Source organism: Apostichopus japonicus, chromosome 22 (genome assembly GCF_037975245.1).
Source record: "Apostichopus japonicus isolate 1M-3 chromosome 22, ASM3797524v1, whole genome shotgun sequence".
Lineage (NCBI taxonomy): Eukaryota > Metazoa > Echinodermata > Holothuroidea > Aspidochirotida > Stichopodidae > Apostichopus > Apostichopus japonicus.
The window spans coordinates 22,969,366-22,992,265 of NC_092582.1; the positions used below are offsets into that span (position 1 = coordinate 22,969,366).

Genomic DNA, 22,900 nt, shown 5'->3' on the forward strand with positions numbered 1-22,900 from the left:
AACGTAAACACAGTGTTTTAAGATACAAAATGATTTTTGGTTTCTTATTTACAATACATAAACTGATTTTAATCTGCTCCAGTGTTTCCAGCGAAACAAAGTAACTGTCAAGTTAAACACTGCTCACGATACAAAGTACTGACTGGATAAAAGGAAAAAGAATAGATAAAAGGAACAAGAATGGATTTGAGAATGCATTATAACTGTCAGGATCTCCCTCAAAGACTGAGTTCGCGTCATTTTTGTTTTGCTCAATGAAATGTTCAGTAATTGATACACCTACTAGTATACTAATCTCATTATTCCATTGGCCTATGTAGCGGGAAGGAATTTGAATAATTCAGGATGTTCTTGATTGTTATAGATTGGTTTCTTGTGGCATCTTAACTATTTAAACTGCATATTTCTTATACATGTGGAGGGCCTTTTGCAGAAGAAAATTTGTATTGCATTGGCATTTCTTTACTCTGTGGAATGTTACAAATGTCATGTCACAAGGCACATATATTCTGCATCAATATACAATCCATTAGGCCCATATAGGGCCGCATTGGGCAACCTATTCTTTCTATCTGGTGGGACCTATGCAGAAGAAAATTTGTCTTGCATTGGCAGTTCTTTAATCTGTGGAAAGTACCTTTGCATTTGATATTGGTTTTTTTGTGGTACCAACTATGATTGATCATAGCCCATTTGGAGGCCCTTTTTTTTAGTGTGTCTGTTGGCCCCTTTGTAGCAGAAAATTTGTCTGGCATGATTATTTGCATAGTCTGTAAGATCAACCCGAACATTCCAAACCGGTTTTGAGTAGTACCTTGCATATTTAATCTGGGTCAATGCTACGATAATGGGCATTTGGGCCATATTTGGGGGCGTCTGGCGGGCCCTTAGCAGCAGAAAATTTGTCTGGCATGGGCCATTCATTACTTTGTGGCATTCATGCATTAAGTTGACATTGGTTTCAAGTGGTACCTCGTTCGTTTGATCAAATTCATTTTAAGGGGCCCTTTCGGGGCGTCTGGCGGGCCCTTTGTAGCAGAAAATTTGTCTGGCATGATTATTTCCATAGTCTGTAAGGTCAACCCGAACATTCCAAACCGGTTTTGAGTGGTACCTTGCATATTTAATCTGGGTCAATGCTACGATAATGGGCATTTGGGCCATATTTGGGGGCGTCTGGCGGGCCCTTAGCAGCAGAAAATTTGTCTGACATGGGCCATTCATTACTTTGTGGCATTCATGCATTAAGTTGACATTGGTTTCAAGTGGTACCTCGTTCGTTTGATCAAATTCATTTTAGGGGCCCTTTTGGGGCGTCTGGCGGGCCCTTTGTAGCAGAAAATTTGTCTGGCATGATTATTTGCATAGTCTGTAAGGTCAACCCGAACATTCCAAACCGGTTTTGAGTGGTACCTTGCATATTTAATCTGGGTCAATGCTACGATAATGGGCATTTGGGCCATATTTGGGGGCGTCTGGCGGGCCCTTAGCAGCAGAAAATTTGTCTGACATGGGCCATTCATTACTTTGTGGCATTCATGCATTAAGTTGACATTGGTTTCAAGTGGTACCTCGTTCGTTTGATCAAATTCATTTTAAGGGGCCCTTTTGGGGCGTCTGGCGGGCCCTTTGTAGCAGAAAATTTGTCTGGCATGATTATTTCCATAGTCTGTAAGGTCAACCCGAACATTCCAAACCGGTTTTGAGTGGTACCTTGCATATTTAATCTGGGTCAATGCTACGATAATGGGCATTTGGGCCATATTTGGGGGCGTCTGGCGGGCCCTTAGCAGCAGAAAATTTGTCTGGCATGGGCCATTCATTACTTTGTGGCATTCATGCATTAAGTTGACATTGGTTTCAAGTGGTACCTCGTTCGTTTGATCAGATGCATTTTTAGGGGCCCTTTTGGGGCGTCTGGCGGGCCCTTTGCAGCAGAAAATTTGTCTGTCATGGGCCATTCAGTACTATGTGGCATTCATGCATTAAGTTGACATTGGTTTCAAGTGGTACCTCGTTCGTTTGATCAGATGCATTTTTTGGCCCCCTTTAACCGGCCCCATGGGCCACATGCAGCAGAGCGACCACGGCAGACGTCCACTTTTGGATATACTGGGTTTTTCCACAAATGTTCCAATACTCAGATATTGGTACCTCGTTCGTTTGATCAAAGTGCTCTGGGCTGCCGGTCTATACCCTGTATCTTTAATAATTTGTAGTAAATTCAACAACAACAAAATGGACTTGCTGTTTACTTAAATGTGTTTTTTTTTCAATTAAATTGAATTGAAAAGCCTTTTTTTTTTTAAATTTCTTAAATTGCATGAAAAGATGTAATTGTTTATTTGTTTGCAAAATATGTATGTCATTTAAATAGGCTACTGGCATTTTGACCCTGCTCAAATTTAACAAACATGTTAAATTACACTTTTACAGTCGACAAGCTAATTCTTTGGACTATAGTAATATCTCAACCTCAGACATTTGTTGAGTACAGGTTACACTCGACTGCCACAATATGATCTGGGAACAAATAACTATATCCTGACATGCTGAGAATAACGTCTAAGTTGTGTACTCCTGAAGGAAAGCGATACGTTTGAAAACAGATAGCAATCTTAAGATGCTAAGCTTTAGAGTCCGATATAATATTCTTGTCGGAGCCTTTTAATAATCATAGGTATAACCTTTCTCATTTTCTGCATCCACTTGTCCAACCTTCTGTCGGTTCAATTGTTCATACATAGTTCCATTTCCAGTTTTCTGTGCTCTGGCTTTGATCAAGTCCTTTGGGACAGTCTTTAAGTTGTATGCTTGTCCAAGGAGGTGCATTAGATCTATGAATTGTGTGGTAGGGTTTACCTTCCAGCGAAATTCGCTCGCTCGATAGTCAAAGGGGAACACGTGGTGGTAGTTGTGCCATCCTTCCCCCATACCGAAAAGCGAAACCATCATGTTTTCTGCCGGGTCGATGCTTTCGTCGTACGGCCGATTACCCCACATGTGCGCCACGCTGTTCACGGACCACGCGATGTGGTATTCCAATATCAAACGGGTGATTCCGGCCATGATGAAAGCATTCCAAATGGATTCGCCCCAGAGGTAGTGGGGGAGGTAGGTCGGAAGAAAGAACGTGATTATCAGACTAAGCTGGTAGTAATACCTGGAAGGAAATAAAAAGCGAAGACAACTTAATATCATGTTGAATAGTCGGCTCTAAATGATGGACGCTTCCCCCATCTGAGTGAGAGGGTATAGGTGGGGTATAGTTCTGGCACTGGGGGGGGGGGATTATGTACGGCTTGTGACTATGATTTTACCACAAGTGTTTTATGTTGAGGTAGCGGTATACATAACGGGAAATTGGGGGGGGGGGCGGAAGGCGGTAAGGTAAGGAGTATTTGTTTTTAGCTCAAACTGTGGTCGTCACCGTGCCCAACGTCTTTGTACACACATACTTCAACAAGCTCTTTGTAGTGACATTCATGAAGCAGGAGAAAAAGTTTGTAGATGAGGGCAGGAAGTTTGAAGGGGGGGACAATAGCGGGGCAGGAGGGGGGGCGAGAGGGGATGTTCTCAAACGACTGACCAACTTGATGCTCAAATTTGAGAAGTGACGTCATCGGTATCCAATTTGCAATGAAAAAAAATTATGTCCAAGTCTGATCTCCCTTTTCAAATAAACTCAACACAAAAAAATGAAAACATTCGATACTGCTTCATGCTCATAGCTTATACTCATATAATTAGTATTTATACTAACCAGCCCTACATCCACCCAATCTGATTGAGGAGAAATATATAAATACACATACTTATACGATAACTTTACGGAATACGCCAACCCTATAACCCCCCCCCGTACGCACCCCCACCCTACCCACCCCCTGCAAACAACCTTATATCCCATCACGGTACTCACTTGTGTTGATAATAAACCACAGGATCGTTCAGCAGGTCACTGCAATCAATTCCACCACCTCGCTTGATCACATCCGGGTGTTTTTTGACCATCAACCAACCAATGTGCGAAAAGAAGAATCCCCTTTTAGCATTGTGAGGGTCTGCGTTAGTATCGGTGAATTTATGGTGGGCGCGATGGTCCCTGGCCCAAGTGAATATAGAATTCTAAAATCAAAATAAAACAACAGTGAAAAGAGAACGCGTTTTGAATACAGGTAACGTATGCATTAACCTAAAAGACTGTGCACTGAATCTTAGTTTTAAGTGTACCAGTTATATACCAAGAGCAGGCGGTCACAGTAATGTTTCTTGCTGGGGAAGGATAAGGCGGTGGGGGGGGGGGGTAAGGCGGTGGGGGGAGGGAGGGGCGATTAATGGGAAGACTGAATGAGTCTCATTTGGGGAACAAACTGAGAGGACGAAATCGAAGGGGGGGGGGATGGGGGTGGGGGAAGCAAAAGCAGTCGATTTTTTTGGATTGTGCCTAGATATCGTGTCATTTCAATATGCAGGAGCTAAAGAATTTACGAGGAGAACGGGAGGGGCGGATGTATTGTCTTCACTATGCCAACTGAATGGGAAGAAATTATGACTAGTAATACCCTCCTCCCACCCTCCTAACCCCCATTTCCTTACCCCTTCTCTCCCTCCATCGTTCACCACAGCTCTTTAATTTCTTACCTGAAATGCTAGTGTTGAGCAAACAGCTAAGAGAATTCTCATTGGTAGTTTAGCGGAGTAGCCCCTGTGGCACCACAAGCGATGTGGTCCCGCAGTTACCCCCATGACACCCACAAAGACCAGAACTGTAGCTGCAACGACAAACAAAATATTTGAATGGTTATTGAATGTGGGGTGGGTGTGGGGGTGTGGACCGGACTTTTCTGGGAAGTTTCTATTTACATAATATCACATGGTCATACCAATGAAAGTAGCCCTCAATATTGAGTTTGAACTAAAACTGAAAGAGGAGCAAATTTCCTTTTTAGAGATAAACCCTATCCCTTCCGACTGCACGAACACACGAACGCCCGCCACTTTAATATCCACAATTATTCATAATATTCTGAAAAATGTGTTCAAGCCCTTTTAAATTCTCTATTTTATTCTTCACTAGCCTTTTCATCCGTATACACTGGCTTATGTTTGAAAATCCCCTCCCCTCCGTACACCCCCTCCCCTCCCCTCCCCTCCCCTCCCCTCCCCTCCCCTCCCCCAATGTACCTATTATGCAGACCTATCCCGGTAGAAACATCGACGTATTTTTAAGATACTTCCTTCAGCAATTTTGTTTTGTTTTAATACGGCAAATATTGAAACGATATTTTTCTTCTTCTTCTTTTGCTGAAAGTGGACTGGCATAAAATTTTAGATCCGTCTTACCAAAAAGAAGTGTCTTGAAGTTACTCTTCCACGCCACGTCGGTCAAGCCATACAAAGCGATGGCGTGGAGCACACAATGGGCAAGAACGTTCCCCCAAACGATCTCCATTTTATACTCGAGACTCTCATCTTTAGCCGCCTTACTCGTAGACTTGCTGCTCGTGCCGTTTGATGTACGGTGGATGTCAGTCATCGCTAATTAATCCTTTGAGAAGAAATATACGGAGGCAGTTTCTTCTGAGAAGGACGTATATGTATGCAGTAGATGAAAAGAAAAATTAATCAACATATTTTTTAAAACTTGGAAAAGATTACAATTTTCTTTCGTACATTTCCTCAATACCCGTAACCCCCCCCCCCCCCACCCCTACTCCCGCAATAAACACACGTTGACACGTTCAGACTGCCAGGCATTAACGATTAAAATGTTCGCTTTATTATATGTCATAACCCAATTACATACATATTTTTTTTTCTCAAACTTTGCATGAAATTTAAAAATAAAAGTAATATCAATAAACGGCAGAATTTTCAAATCAAACTCATCATTAGTGATCGACAGTTTATGTTGAAATTGCATCATAGAACATCACAACTGAGATAAAAACCGAAGCAAAAGGCGATATAATCAAAATACAATTTCGAGATAAAATTTCTCCAAATTGCTTCGTTATGACTCGAAATTTTGTGGAAATTTGGAGATAGGAAGGGGGTGGGTGGGCGGGGGGGAATCGATATTTTGATTTGAAAGTTCGAAATTTCAAAGTAAAAAAGCAAGATCTCGAGAATATAGCCGACATTCTGAGAGAAAAAAAGACGGAAAAATTCCAGGAAAAACAAGGAGAAAATTTGAAATAAAAAAGTGGAAATTTGTAGACGAGTCGTGAGGACTTTCAGATTACAGAAATTTCTAGAGAAAAAAAAGAAGAAATTTCGATTAATCATGTAAAATGTTCGCGATAAAAAAAAAAGAGTGACATTTTTAACGTCCAACTGAGCCATCGCATTTTTAATTTTCATGCAAAGTATATCTATACAAAACTAACATTCTTCGCCGCCCCCCCTCCCCCACCCCGGCGCACACATGTTTGCCACATAGTTACAATTTCCCCCACTCTATCCCCTCCCCCCAGACTCTTAAGAATCAAATCGTCGACCATGACCGTTAATAAAGCTTGAAATAAAACATTAAAATAAATCATCATTTCAAAAATGCGCCAATATATATAGTTGCAAGCAATTATATATGATATCGACCCTTCCTTGCCACTGCATCTATTATTTACAGTATATCTTACCTATCAGATCGGCTACGGAGTGGTCATCACTTTGGTAATTTCAAATTAACTGCTTAAGAGTCGACACGCAAGTGAAACATAGAGTTAGTTCAACCTTGTCATCTTGCTTGCATGCTTTCCTAAATTATATGCAGATTGTAACCTTTTGAAGTGGTTATTGTAAATCGGTCCTTGTGTCTCGTGGTGCAAACATGGCGCCCTTATATTTACTTTACAGATTGATATCAAACTTAGAGATCAGATCCAGAGTACACTCTTATTATTTTTATAATAAAGAACCTATCATTGTTCTGTTCGTGATGATGATGATGATTATGAACTTTAATTTTTCTTTTGGTATTCATATCGTCAAATATTTGTCCGTATGACAAAGGTAAAACAAACAGACAAACATACAACCTTTATGGAGGTTCTCTAATTAATTCCCTTTTTGATTATAGTTTACTGATTTACCTGATCAATACGGTAACATAGTTCACTTTGTCTATTATAAGACGAATCACTATTATCTCTTCATATCCATCTGTTCAAAGCATTCTTTAGCCTTTTGCGTGAATTCTGTTTTGCAATAATACTACCACCAACCATAAAACATAATTTTGGTTCTTGCAAATGTGTTCTGTAAGGAGACGCCGTCGAAGTACCAGTTTTGTGCTGCAGTACATGCATGTACATGTAATCTTTGTAGATTATTTTGCTTTGTGGATAAAAAATATAAATATAAAAAAATGTTTATCACTATTTCTATATCATTATTTCTATATCATAATATATGCATGACCAAATATCATAACCATTATCAAAATGAAGACATGCATTTGAAGTACTTCGTTTTCTCATCATTATAAAAAGGAAAAACAAAAAACCAAGCAACTTGATCAACCGCCATCTGAACGAAATGGACAGAGGTTAAGGTCTCGTATACCACATTATTAAAGGACTAGTTCAGGTGTCACAAATGTTTATCTTATATGAAAGAGGACAATAAAAGGAACCCAATAGTGAAGAAATCATTTCAAATATCTTTTTCCGTTTAGGAGATATTCAAGTTTAAAGTTTTATCTGATTGTGTAGAAACTGCTGAAATCAGACTAACTGTGACGTCATATCCTCACATTCCTGAAAAGTCTTTGTTATTTTATTAAAATATTTTGTAAGATTTATGACTTACAACCAAAAGATACGCCAGGAGATCTCATATGTGTCAAGGGAAGTATTTGAGATTTAACATCTAACGAATGTTTGATTATATTTTTTTAGATTTGTGAAAAAAAATGTAATTATTTTTTAATGAAATATATTGACACATGTTAAGGAGGTGAGGATGTGACATCACATCCTCACAGTTAGTCTTTCTACACCAGTCATTTGCAAAGAAATTTTGAAATCTTCAAAGTGTGATATCTCCTTAACAGAGCATGCTATGATGGTAGTTTCTTCACTATTCTGTTTGTCTTTTTAAGCTCTTTCATAAAAGATAGACATGTCAGACACCTGAACCAATCCTTTAACTGCATCATTGACTTACTCACTAACCGTGCGCATTGGATGTCCTATACTACACCCAACGTATATGGTATACCCAGAGTGCTTAGACTATCGTGAAATTTATCCACAATGATTGTTCAGATTTCGAGCGAATACACGAACGTTTAGTACACCACTTTTGAGTATGTCATCTCATCCACGCCACCAAGGAGTTTCTAAACCAGACATCATTACGGATTCATCAGTAGTTTTAATATTCCATTCACTTCAACATCTAAACATCAACAACAAAAACAACAAAAGCAACAAAATAATAATAAAGATAATTGCAAAGAAAGTAAATTCATCAGAAATGGCAATATACTTAAGTAAAATATATGACCTATTTCACTTAAGTAGAATTCAATTAAGCTTAAGTGAAATTACATTCTACTGAAGTGGAATACAATTCTACTGAACTGAAACTGCATTCCACTGAAGTACAAAAAAAAAGAAAGAATTGAATTGATTAATGCATACGTATTTACATATATTTAATCGCATGCGAAGGGTGAAGGCTGCAACGATATCAATATCACCTTGAGATTATCACAAGTTTTGTTTGCACTCTATAGGCATCTTTAACATATGAGGATTCTAAACTTAGCTACCGAATAAACTAACCAGAGAAACAAAGGTTGGTAAGTACCACCCCGTGTCGTACGATATATAAATATATATCGTAAGATATATATTTAGATTTACATATATATATATATATATATATATATATATATATATATATATATATATATATATATATATATAAATATATATATATATATATATAAATATATATATTATATATATATATATATAAATATATATATATATAATATAATTATATATATATATATATATATATATATATATTCAATATATATATATATATATATATAATATAATTCAATCTTCTTTCTAGCCTATTTCCATCCACTGCAGGATGAAGGCCTCTTCATCGATTCCATTTCCATCTGTCCTGTGCTCTCCTTTGCCATAGAACACCTGTAAATTCTCTGAGTTCATCTGTCCATCTTCTACTCTGCCTGCATGCCTCTCCTTCTGACACAAGTTCTTGGGGTCCAGTTGGTAATTTTCTTTGTCCATCAGTTATCATGTTGCCTGGCCAAATGGCCGGCCCAACGCCATTTCTTGACTTTGATTTCCTTTATGATGTCTTGGACATTGGTTTTCTCTCTTAAGTTTTGGTTGGTTACTCTGTCTCTCCTTGTGACTCCAATCATGATTTTTTCCATCGCCCTCTCTGTCACTCTCAACTTCTTTTCCAGTTTTGTTGTTGTCCAGGTCTCCGCACCAAATGATAGTACAGGAATTATGCACTGGTTGAAGCCTTGTTTCTTCAGTGATGTTGGAAGGTCCTGGTCACGGAAATGAAGCTTAGTTTGCCAAATTTGACCCATGCTAGTTGGATTCTTCTGTTTACCTCTCCCTGTGTTTCATTGTTGAGGGAGATCCTTTTGCCCAAGTAGATGTAACTGTCCACCTCTTCTATCTCTATCCCCTGTACTGTAATCTGATGTCCTCTTATTCTGTCACCCATCATTACTTTAGTCTTTTTGATATCCATATTGAGTCCTGCCTTTCTGCTTTCTCTGGCTAGTTCTTACATCATTGCCTGCAGCTCTTGTGGTTGGTGACTTAGAAGAAGTATGTCATCAGCAAATCTTAGATGGGTCAGGTGTTCACCATCCACTGCAATTCCTTTTGATTGCCAGTCTAGATTCCTGAAGGCATTTTCCAAGGCTGCAGTAAAGAGTTTAGGAGAGATTGGATCGCCCTGCCTCACACCTTTCAGAATTTTGAAGATGTTGGTTTTGTCTCCTTCCAGATGAATTCTTGCACTGGAGTCTCTATAGATGGCTTTCACCAGACGAATGTATTTCTTATCTGTGATCTGGTCTTCCAATGCATGAAGCAAGGACTGGTGGTCGAGGCTATCAAATGCTTTTACATAATCTATGAAGCCCAGACAAAGATTAAACCGGTATTCCTTAGCTTTCTCAATCACCTGGCTTAGGGTGTGAAGGTGGTCTGATGTCCGGAAGCCTGATCGATATATATATATATATATATATATATATATATATATATATATATATATATATATATAATATAATTCAATATATATATATATATATATGTGTATGTATATATGTATGTATGTATATATATATATATATATATATTTATATATATATATATATATATATTTATATATATATATATATATATATATATATATATACAATACATTCTCAATCGAATGTTTCTGTAGACTGAAGTGATTTTCAACAGGTTTGTTGATCTTGTTTGTTTTGATCGTCGATCTATGTTGAGTCAGTCTCATTCTTAGAGTGTCTTTCGACTCTCAAGGTCTATTCTACGTTGCAAATATTACAGTAGATGTAGCAAGTGACATTTTTAGATAGGCAGTTTATAGTCTGCTCGATTATTCGAAACGTGGGTTGTCATATAGGTTGCTCTGAAAGGCCCCGGTCTTGCAATGTTGTGTACAGGGCAATGATCCCGTAGTTTCTGTTTTGTGCAGTGTCTCTGATGAGGGTCATCCTGAAAACAAAAATGCCCGAACTGAAATGTCCTGTATAGGTTCCTATAGATATTTCAAGTATTGGGTTTAACTGCATGCAGAAAATTCTACTCCCATACATAATGCAGTCTATCATTGAACATGGCGACAAAAATCAATTTGCCTACAAAAGGGAGTTTCATGCACCGATGCCATACTTACTCTTGTACATGACATCGTTTGGGGGTTAAATCAGAAAGACACAACATTGTCAAAAGTCCTTTTTCTTAGATTTTTTTTTAAGCGCATTTAATACGGTATTGCCTAATCGCCTAATTCAAGATCTATGTAGCTTTATTGAAGAACCATGGCGTATTCATTGGCTTTCAAACTTTGTACAAGGCTGGTCTAGGCAAGTGAGATTACAGAAGGGATTTTCTTCTAAATCGGATATTAAAATTGGCGTTCCTCAAGGGGGTCCTCTATCGGCTCTACTTTTCACCATTTACACGGATGAGATACGCTCAGGTTCCAACTGCAATGTTATTAAGTATGCAGATGATACTGCTGCTTCCTGCAGAATCAGTAAAAGCACACACAGTAAAGATCAAGATGATTATCAATATACTTTATTTCTAGAATTGTTAGCTTGTGTGAGCAGAAAAATCTCATTTTGAATCCAAATAAATCAAAAGAAATCTTGTTTGAAAATATAAATGTTAAGCACAAAGGTTTAATGAATGTTAAAGAACAGAGAACTATAATTCAGGGCTCGTGCGTTGACACGTACCTCTTGCACTATGTATCTAGGAGTGTGCATTGACGATAAGTTAACTTTGACAAATCATATCTCGAAAATGTTAGCTAAAGTGTATTATATTGTTTCGACAATATAGCATTCAATGTCCGATACTTCTCCAGTGATACAATAGAAAGGGTGTTCGCGGCGTCTGTCTTGCCGATCCTAGTATATGCGGTTCCAGTATGGTATCATTTTGTACACGTTAAAGATAAGAGAAGAATAAGAAGTTTCCTCAAATTGTGTTCAAAAATTTTCAGGCTTAATTATGAGAATCTTGTACATAGAGTCAATGAATCTGCTAGGAATGAATTTATACGACTTGTCAAAAATTTTCAAACTACTAACGAACATCCTCTACACTCCCAGCTCAACTCTCTGTGCAATAAAACAAATTATAATTTGAAAAACCAAATATCACGCCATCTTTTAGAATTATACTCCTTAAGAACTCTATTATTTACAGAGCAGCTCTTTTTGTACAAAAGGGCTCCTTAGATCCTTTATTGCAGCTTTTTGATAATGTTTTAGAACTTTTACTCTTTAAGAACTCGTTTTATTTACAGAGCAGCCACTTTTTGTAAACTGGTAAAAACAGCTTCTTAGATCCTTTGTTGTAGCTTTTTATGTTTCATCAGTGGCGTAGGAAGGTACTTTTGAGTAGGGGGGAGGGGCTGAAGACTGATGGCCGGCCTGGGGGAGGGGTCTAAAGGGAGGGATGTCCCCCTCCCCTTTGGATTTTTTTTGCATTTCCAGGTGGCCTCAGATGCAATTTGGTGCAATATAGCACACTTCAACCCACCCACTCCATTTTGTATATAATTTTGCATTTTCACCTGGCCTTAGATGCAATTTGGTGCTCCAAATGAGATTTTTTTCTCATTTGCAAATGAAAAAGGGGTTTTCTGACTTGCGAAGCGGGGGGGGGGGGGCGGAATGATACTTCCGCCCCTCCATACTTTTCACTGGGGGGGCTGGCGCCCCCAGCCCCCCCGGTTCCTACGCCCTTGTGTTTCATTATTAACTTAATCTCATAAACTTTTATATGTCTTAACCTGTATTTTGATGTTCTGTATATATTGTTATATTTTTTATCCTATTGATAAATTTCTCTGTAAATTTATACTGGAATAAAGGAATTAAAAAAAAAAAAATAGGTCTTGTGAAAGATTGTCAAATATCGTATATATGTGCAGCGTATTAATTTGATGAATTACAATTTTATATTGACTAAACTCGCCAGGTCTGCTCAAACTAATAAAAAAAAAACGCATGCAGAAAACTACTCAGTTATAGACAAACCTTCATATTAAATTCAAGATGCTCCTCAAGTTAAGAAAAGAAAAAAGGAAAAAAAAACTGATACAGCTTTAGTTCGTTCTCTTGTTCTATTTATATTGTATACAATTTCTTATCATAGATTAGTATTAGATACTTAAAAACCCACAACCACTCAAAATATCCAAATTTAGCAAATGCAAACCTAATTATCTCGCAACCTGATAATTCTATTTTTATAAAACAAATAAAGCCTGACCAGTACCGAACAGTATCTTGACCGTTAACCAGATAAGAAGTATACTGAAAGGATAAGAAACGAGGCTTACAAACTAAGGATTTCAAGCTTAAAGGCAGTGTCACAATTTTTTTTTTTGTGAAATACTGTGTTGTGTTTAACAATGCATAGATTACGTAGACATAGACATAATGATATATTCTTTACAGGCCTATATCTATCTATCTATCTATCTATATATATATATATATGTGTGTGTGTGTGTGTGTGTGTATGTATATATATATATATATATATATTACGTAAATCCAGTCTTTGATGTTGTTTTTTGTTTACCGATAGTCTTATACTAACAGTGTGTATTTATCGCTAAGAAGAGCTTATCGTTAATCCTGATAGAGTTTGTAAAATAAGCGCCCGTCGCAACCTACGGAACAGTAATTTATATTATCCGAACATGTGTAGAACATCCAAACCAGCCAGACACCCGGCAGCATTGCTTTCACCTTTTGTAGTGTGTAAAAACTATTATAGCTTTTCAAAAGAGAAGTTTTAATCCTGGGGATATTTTGGCTGCTGACCCCATGATAATTATAACAAGATATGCAGGATATATGTAGTTTATATTTTATATGCAGGTCATATGATATATGCAGGTAGTATGATATATGCAGGTCATACGGTATAGGTCATAAGTTACATGTTTTGCTAACTTGTGTGTACCTTTCAATTAATTTAAAATAATATATAGATATATATTCTTTATTTTGAAGTTCCGTTCGATCGTGCATGCCAAAGAGGTTATTACTGAAGAACCATTGTTGAAAATGATTTAGCTTTGATGAAGAAATGATAACCAAACTTGGCATGATTCAGAATGAAGAATCAAAACTTGATGTTGACAATATATCTTGAATTATTGAAAACATCTACAGCAAAAAGCTAAGACAATGAAAAAGAAAAGAAAAACAGCAACACATCATAGTAACATTAAGCACGACAACAGTCATACTATGATAACATTAAGAATTATAAAAAGCCACACTATATTAACATTAAAATGTGTTGACAGCCACACTATCATAGCATTAAGAATGACAACAGTCACACTACGATAGCATTAACGATTGTTACAACACATGCAGCGTAATAATATTATTATTATTATTATTGTTGTTACTATTATTATTATTATCATCATCATCACCATCATCATCATCATCATCATCATCATCATCATCATCATCATCATCATCATCATCATCATCATCATCATCATCATCATCATCATCACCACCACCACCATCATCATCATCATCATCATCATCATCATCATCATCATCGTCGTCGTCATCATCATCATCATCATCATCATCATCATCATCATCATCATCATCATCATCATCATCATCATCATCATCATCATCATCATCATCATCATCATCATCAACATCATCATTATTATTACTATAGCAGTTAGAGCGGCAACAACCACGTTATAATATCATTAAGAACGACAACATTGGCACTACGATAGCATTAGCGATAGCAACAACAACACATGCAGCGTATTATTATATCATTTAAAACGCCAACAGCCACGCACGGTATGGTAGCATTAAAAACGTTGCAATAACAGTGCAGTATCCTAGCGGCAGTAAAAACAAGAATGAACTATGAGTAGCAAATGAAATGAAACAATAAAGAGAGAAAGAAAGATTCAAAACGTTCATCTTTTTCCTCAAATATAAAACTACATAATTACCAAATTTGACAACAAAAAAAGTTTCATAAATAGGGAGTGAGACGCTAACCGTTATGAGCATATATACCACAATGGTCACCCTTTAAGCAGGTGATGAAACAAAGTAAGCAGCATAATGTAGACAAAGGGCATTTACACCTTACTTAACCTTTGTACATCTTCAACGTTATCAAATTATTGACAAGATGATAATAACAAAACTGAGCCGTTGGCTTTAATTTTAGAATATCTCGGTTTTTTTTTAAGAATTCGCTTGTGTATCAGTGACCAGCTGTTTTGAAGGTGAAGGATCTTGTTCCCATGTACCTAATACATCGGTAGGTTATATGTAAGTCATATTACAGTAACAAACACATGTCCATCACCACCTTATACCAGTTTACATTCATATACATTTTTGAGATTTAGACTACCGTATGGTGGGTGAAATTTCGAACCACTGATGCTCTTCCACACCTCATGAATATTCATTTGCTGATGTTCTCGTGGCACTTGAGGATTGGCTGTCTCCTACAGCCAAATCCTCACGTGACAGTATTTCTCAAGAAAACCGTTTTGTACACAGTTTAATATGTCGAGCAATGTCATCATGCATGATACAGCCCAATGAATGACGTATCTTGTGGACCGGGAAAACCCTATGCATGGTTAGGGTGAACCCCTAGGGTTAACCCTAACTCGCGAAATACTGCATCTAATGTAGTATTATACAATACCGTACTTCTTGAGGCAATGCAACTTGCCACATTATAACTTATCTTGAGAGATGAAAAAAACTTGAGGTCTTGGTGTCTCCTAACATCCATGATGGATAAAGAAAACATTCTATAATGTACTTCAATGTCTCGCTTTTTCATAGCACTCGAAATCACAGTATGAGGAGTACACATATCACCTTTCTATCAGGTATATATGATTGTCCCTCCACTGTTTATATCCTACCTCTCCTCTTCCTCTGTTGGTTTCTTTCTTTCTTCTCTCCATCCCTTGTCTACTAATCCCCTTACATCTATCTCTTTGTGGACACCATGCTCATTAACCTGTCTGTTTTCTGTGCGTGATTTTGTCCCTTCTGTTACTGTTACTTGTCATTTGGCCTTTCAAGAAGATCCTGCTAGGATCGAAACGTCAGGCCAACTTACTTTTACACATATCAGATATAAGGTTAGGAACTGTTCATACTGTCAGTACGAGTGCTTTGAAGCATGATAGTGGAGGACAGTTATATAGTGGTATTAGCATTAGGATTTTGTCCGTCCTTATCTCACGTCTAAGAGCCTATACAGTTACCACATTGTCACAACTTATGCAAGATTTCACCACAAGCTTCACCGAAATGTCATCCTGGGTGATGCAACTTGACAACAAACCGCTGTTTTAAAGAAAAACAACTGCAAAAAAAAAAAAAAATTGAGCTCGAATGCATAGATAACAGAAGTGCCAGAAATAGACGTTTCTTGACCACAGTTTGCTAAAATTAAGACCAAAATAAACATTGTGCTAACAGTGTTTGTTTGATTAGAAGAAGCAGACCCGGTGACCCTATAGCTTATTACCACGATAGTTAATTACACGCGCGAAGGTTATCGGCAACTGTTTCGAAAATGGAAAAAATAGTTTTATCTCTTACACCTTCATATCAGGGGGGCGTATCCCAAGCTGGACAGACAACTTGATATAAAACCAAATCATTTCTTAAGTCTTAACCACAATTGATCTCATCAGAATCCAACATCGTGTCCAACGAGCAACTGACAACTTATTAGTTCCTTGTATCATCCAGTTGATCTGTATTGGTTAGTACTCATTTTTCTATCTTATTTTTTCTTTTTCAAATAACTGTTTCATTCTTTTATGTTTGTAATTTTCGGTGCCAAGTATATTTGTGTTATCTCGTCTGTGGGTACTTCAGTCCAGGGGTGTAGAAAGCTCCCACGATGCGTACTTGAGTACTTTATGGTGGACAAGGGTCGGGTCAAGGATTTTAAAAAGGGGTCGTTGAAGCCGATTCTCATTTACGGGCGGGGGGGGGGGGGTGAGGGGTTATCTGTGGCATATTTAGGCTAAAGGCCTATAATTAGAAGTCTACACGCACTACACACTAATAGCTACTTTTATTTTATTGTTTGTGGAGAGGGGGATTTGATAGGAGGTGGTGTACGCCCATACACTCCCTGGGGCCACGCCTGGTGGGTTGACGGTCCAGAAAGCAGTCGTGGATTAGAAACACTTCAACAGAAGGATATCATATTGTGTGTGCCCATCAGGGTGGTTTTTAAAATGGCAACTTTACGGCAATCTTCTTTAGACTTTTTATGTGTATTTATCCAATACTTAATGTAAGCCTATTTACTAACAGATATACTTTGAAAAAAACATTAAATTATGACATGTTAATGTTATTCAAGAGCATCCCACTTGAATCGTCCACCATGGCGATGGAGTGCTCCCCCGAATATCAACCCCTGCCTCTCCCCCACACCCAACCTGTTCCTACACATATGAAATCATAGGTCGTAAATGATTTTATTATTTATTAAGATATGCACAAATTTGAGGCATCTCTGAAACAGAGGCGCAACCACGTACACTTCTGGTGGCGGGGGCTTTTAAAAACAATCAGAGAGTTCCATCCCCGCCCCCCCCCCCCCGTTCCCCGCTGGCAGACAGAATATTACAACTTATCCTATAGTGCAGTACAAATATATATATATATATAACATGTTAATGCGGTAGAGCCTAAACAATCGGAAATTCTTCAATATTGTTTCAAATTATAGCACCATTTTACAAAAAATTACCTTATACCCCCCTCCCTCCCCAACTCCCTGAACGACTTAGCACCTGAGCCCCCCCCCCTTTCCAGTAAGTTTGTACCCCAGCTCTGATAATTTCAAACTGGTTTGCACTAATTTTACCAAACTTTGCAGCTTCTGTAAAATCTCGTTTTTACGTTGTTACCACTATTAAGCTGTTCTCTGACTATAGTGACTGTTAACTTTGTCTACATGCATATGCATTTCCTTAAAATAATGCACACCCAGTTGGGAGAATTGTTTCTATACTGTACTGTCATTGTCCCGCTTCAGAGCACTCGTATTGTCAGTACGAGCAGTATGAATATCATGTTTCTATTATAGATCAAGGTTAGGAACTGTTTGTACTGTCAATGACAGTGCTCTGAAGCAGGATGTTGAAGAACAATATAGAGAGGTATTAGCAGTTAGGAAATGTTCCAAACTGGCTGTAATGCAACATTGGTACAGTAAGAAAGAAAGGCCCGTGCGTTAAAGCGTGCCAATTTTTCCCATTGCTTAGTTTGTTATTAAAAATATATTTGTCTCCAGTTAAATGATACTATAGAGTGTCAAACTATTTTCAACAAGAAGAAAGAAAGAAAGAAATTAAAATAACTATTTCTCAATTTATGATATGGTCATGGGTGTCCATTATCTAATCACAGTGTGTTTAATCGTTTGACTAAGTAAACAGTAGCGATTAATGATAATTAGAATCCTTCAGATTGTTGACAAAGGACGAACAATCTCGTGTACATGTACATAAAAGTTGTGAGAAGGCTGTCTGATAATAGCTGTGTTATCAAAGATGACTAATTAAAGATGGCATGATTATGGACTCAAAGTTTAATTTGCTTACTTTTCTTATAGCCTGCTCAAGAGCATTGTACAAATAAAATGTTAGATAATGCACCCTAAAAATACATTAAACACGATGTATAGATAGGCCAATTATAGCCTCGTCTCGCTAAAGACCAAATGTGAATAGAAGGTCGGCAGGGTGACTTTGTGTATATATTTGTATATATGTATACAACCATGCACTGAAGAAAAGCTGATTTTGCTCGGAAGCTCTCAAAAAAACCCAAACACTGGCTGATTTATTTCCAATCACTCACTTCTACGTCATTTGTGAATGGGTGGGTGGGTATACATATACCCCCGATACATATACTGTCGCGGTAGTCCGTGGAGTGCAAGCTAGTGGATCGAGACACATCCAGCAAGAATCATCAATTGTAACACGTGACTAACGACGTAAATTAATGCATGTGTATTTACATATAGGCTATATTTACTTGCATGCGAAGGGTGAATGCTGGAACTCGGGACAATATCACTTTGAGATTATCAACAACAAAAACATTGTTTGCATTCTACAGTATCTTGAAAAAAATATGACGATTCTAAACTTATAGCCTATACCCGAATCATACTAACGAGGAAGATAGGTTGATTATTAACATCCGGTGTCGTAAGATATATTTATATACAAACAAACACATATACACACATATACATCACATCCTTCATTGAAAGCCCTATATGTGCGATATAGGACTTAAAAAACTGAAATAAAGATAAAATCATACACTATATCTTTGATTCCCTATATATATATTTTATTCCTTTTTTCTTTTCTTTTTGTAGATTATTTTAAAATGCCTCCTCTTAAAATTGAAGATGAAACTATGCCAGTCGTGGCTAGTACAGTAGAAGAAAAGAAAACAGCACAGAATGAACCGAAGAAGGAATACAAAATGGAGATAGTTTGGACAAATTTAATCATTCATACAGTTCTCCATGCTACTGCACTCTATGGTCTGACGGTTGAAATATGGCGGTCCCAATGGTACACTCTACTTTTTGGTAAGTATAAATCTTTGGTATATATATATGTATATATACCACACAGGTCTACGATAGATCCATCTTAAATCGAAGCTAAAGAGAGAGAGAGGATGGAGAGAGAAAATAAATAAATAATTAAATATATAGTAACTACTTAATACAGACTAGCCAAGTATAAAACATATATGAAGATGTAAAACTATGTGTACCATTTTAACCTTTTCTAAACCTTTTGGTCATTTGGAATTATTATTATTATTATTATTCGTTTACAGCTTTCGTATTAGGTTGGTTTTCTAATCTCGGTATCACAGCTGGTGCACATCGTCTGTGGAGTCATAAAGCGTATTCTGCCAAGTTACCACTCAGAATTTTCCTAGCTATCATTGCGTCACTATCCTGCCAGGTAAGTTCATGTTGCCAGGGGCAACGGGTATAGTCCTATATACGATCTCATACTTTGTTTACATTGTTTTAAGAACGTTCTTTCAAGGGATGTCGCCCGTTTTGCGGTGCACAACTATTAAAATTTTAAATTATTTTAAATATGAAAATATAAGTGAAGGCAGTTGCGTCAGTCTTTAAAGTCGCAAGTGTGTTGCCCCTTAAATTATGCTAGAAAGTTCAACTATGATCACTTATATATCGAAACAACGAGAAATAAATTGAACTGCCACGTTCGACGCGTCTACTCTGTGTTAAAAGTCGTATTCGTTCGTATATTTGCTCCTCAATGACTGAAAATGATGCGCGTAGGATCTGGAGCGCCCAAGACAAAAAAAAAAAATACTTTGAAAATCATTCAGCAAAAGTTTTGCCATTCTCAATGTTGAAGGCAAGAAAATGACCTAGAAAACTTGTTTTGTATTTGCCTAAATTTTAACCTGCTGAAAAATTGATATCAAAATTCTGAAAGAATCATACTGTAGATTGAAACACTCAAAGTTTATGAAACCAGATTTCTAGGAATATCAAATTTGACAATTTAATGCACGCTACCCCCCCCCCCCCCAATCCCCCTTATCATCCTTTCACAAACTTTTGGTTTTTTTGGTTTATATCGTATCGGTTTCAAAATATCCCCTTCTCTATACTTTGATATATGCAGAATTCCATCTACATCTGGTGTCGAGATCATCGAGTCCACCATAAGTTCACAGAGACTGACGGCGACCCACATAACGCGAAGAGGGGGTTCTTTTTCTCTCACGTGGGCTGGTTGATAGTCAAGAAACACCCGGAAGTTATCGAGAAGGGCGCCAAATTAGACTACAGTGATATGCTAAATGACCCGGTTGTGAAATTTCAACACAAGTAAGTATATATTTGTATATAGCTGAAATAGTTTCATTGTATGAGTTTATTTTGAAATGGCAAGTCGAATTGGGGAGGGGAAGGGAAGGGGAAGGGGAGAAGTTGGATCGGAAGGTGTTTGGTTGGGAAGATTATCCTAGTAAGGAATGGGGAATCGACATCATCTAAACGGAGGAGAGGAGGTGGGGTGGCGGGGGGGGGGGGGTTAGTACCCACCACATGAGTGTCAGAGGTTTAGACCGAATTCAGCATTATATTTTTCGTAAAGCTCACTGTTCAATCATTAATTTATTTCTCGCCTATTTTTCACCCTCCAGATACTACTATCCAATGATACTTGTGATCAGTTTTATTCTCCCAACCTTGATCCCTTGGTATTTCTGGAACGAATCCATCTGGAACGCCTATATCGTATCCTGTATCACTCGATTGGTGCTGACGTTAAATATCACGTGGTGTGTCAACAGTGTCGCCCATATATGGGGGTCACACCCTTACGACGAATCCATCGACCCGGCACAGAATGTCGCCGTGTCGTTTTTCGCGCTCGGAGAAGGTTGGCATAACTACCATCACGTGTTCCCATTCGATTATCGCGCCAGTGAGTTCCGTTGGTTGGTCAACCCGACTACACAGTTCATCGACTTGATGTATCTTGTGGGACAAGCTTACAATCTGAAATATATGACTGATGAATCGATTAAATCTAAAGCCGCAAAAGCGGGCGATGGGTCAATACATTCGAGGTTCCATAAAACACACTAACAATTTTGTGTACGTCTATAAATGGAGATGAATTTTGAAAAGATGTTTAACCACCGTTTCGTGACGTATCCTACCGTGTTAAACCAGGCTTAGGCTTTTACGATAATAGACGAAAAGTAACACAAAGCGTAAAGAACACTGCGCGGGTTCCATGGACATTTCTTCGATGTATAAAATTTATTTGGAAATCTGATGTTGCATCCTACCGTGTATTGTTGACCTTAGGCTACATATAAAAGGACAACAACACTGCATGTGTAAACATAGTCTTTAATCATATATGTTTCTACTGTTGTCAAGGGTCAAAGGTCAGGGCAAATGCTCAATATGAAGCCATTATTTTACGGCTATTTTTTTCTGTGTACAGTTTATAGAAAAAGGTCATATCGAAATTCGTATTTTACTGTATAGATGATCGACCGATAAATAAGACTCTAAACATTTGTTTGTAAGAAATGTTCAAAATCTGACCGTAACAGCTTGATTAATTAATTAGAATGTTTCAACATATTAAATGTTTTCATTTCCATATTAAAATGAACGACACGTTACTTAGATATGTTTGAAATCCGTGCTGGACAGTTGACCGGGCATATTAGATCAAATATGCTAGAATATGCTAGAATGCCACCGAAATGGTCACACATCGTACAACTTAATATTAACTTCCACTATTCCTGCCATTTTCATCAACTCAAATCAGATTTAGAGATTTAAGACGTGTTTGCATTTAATGTTAAATTTTCTTACTATCGTTGCCTACAAATTTATTTAGCTTCTGTATATACTTATATGTCTTTATGTACAATAAAACATGTAAAATTAACTTACGAAGACGTTTCCACGTATTTTTACATTGTTTTGGTCTTAAGAGACATGGCAGCGCATATGACGGTTGCACGCGGACATGCAGGAGGGTATGCTAACCTAACCCTTTTCTTATCCCTCCTCCTTCCCCTTCCCCCAAGCGTATTGACATTTCACTAATATATTTGCGAATGGCATGTATACCACTTCTTTCACACCCTGCCCCCTACTGACCCAAGTCACGGTCCAAGACACTTGTTAAGCCTTTCAACATAAAGTATTAACATCAAAATGTATTAGGCATACACTGTGTAGTGCACCTGTACGTGTTAACCCGTGTTTCTCGGTTTCTCTTAAAAGCTTCTCTTCATCTCTAATGATATTGGATAAAATCTATCATTGTGTGTCTGTAGATTCCGTATATCGAGACAACGACAGAATTTGTGCCTTTGATAACTGTTAACATTATATTTGGCCGAAACTTGGCATTCTCTTATTTATATTATTTATCACATGTGAGTATCGAGAATTGACTCTGTAGCCTACCGGGATATTTTACGGTAGCT

General features: G+C 37.6%; 2 protein-coding genes across 7 annotated transcripts in view; one reads left to right on the top strand and one right to left on the bottom strand.

Annotated features, from left to right (window-relative positions):
* LOC139963425 (stearoyl-CoA desaturase 5-like) overlaps positions 1 to 21,595 on the top strand; it is a 31,538-nt gene extending 9,943 nt beyond the window's left edge. The window contains exons 2-6 of one of the 4 annotated variants that reach the window (XM_071964175.1): positions 16,525 to 16,595; positions 19,248 to 19,466; positions 19,724 to 19,854; positions 20,557 to 20,762; positions 21,080 to 21,595. In XM_071964175.1, coding sequence (XP_071820276.1) covers positions 19,259 to 19,466; positions 19,724 to 19,854; positions 20,557 to 20,762; positions 21,080 to 21,527 — 993 coding nt within the window. In that variant the 5' untranslated portion in view covers positions 16,525 to 16,595; positions 19,248 to 19,258 and the 3' untranslated portion in view covers positions 21,528 to 21,595. Of the gene's footprint in view, positions 1 to 16,440; positions 16,596 to 18,752; positions 18,855 to 19,247; positions 19,467 to 19,723; positions 19,855 to 20,556; positions 20,763 to 21,079 lie in introns of those variants that run through there. The other 3 variants (XM_071964174.1, XM_071964178.1, XM_071964176.1) reach the window with 3 other exon arrangements.
* Positions 2,174 to 7,219, bottom strand: LOC139963424 (stearoyl-CoA desaturase 5-like). Of its 3 annotated transcripts, none has more exons than XM_071964173.1 (5): positions 6,645 to 7,219; positions 5,347 to 5,580; positions 4,645 to 4,775; positions 3,923 to 4,128; positions 2,174 to 3,163 (listed from the first exon to the last, which is right to left on the bottom strand). In XM_071964173.1, exons 2-5 carry the CDS (start codon positions 5,537 to 5,539, stop codon positions 2,668 to 2,670), a joined length of 1,026 nt encoding a protein of 341 aa, XP_071820274.1. In that variant the 5' UTR covers positions 5,540 to 5,580; positions 6,645 to 7,219; the 3' UTR covers positions 2,174 to 2,667. The 3 variants fall into 3 exon arrangements, with proteins under 3 accessions (XP_071820274.1, XP_071820272.1, XP_071820273.1); XM_071964171.1 differs by having other exon boundaries at positions 5,347 to 5,583; positions 6,645 to 7,218; XM_071964172.1 differs by having other exon boundaries at positions 5,347 to 5,551; positions 6,645 to 7,217.
* Positions 21,596 to 22,900: the final 1,305 nt, after the last annotated feature.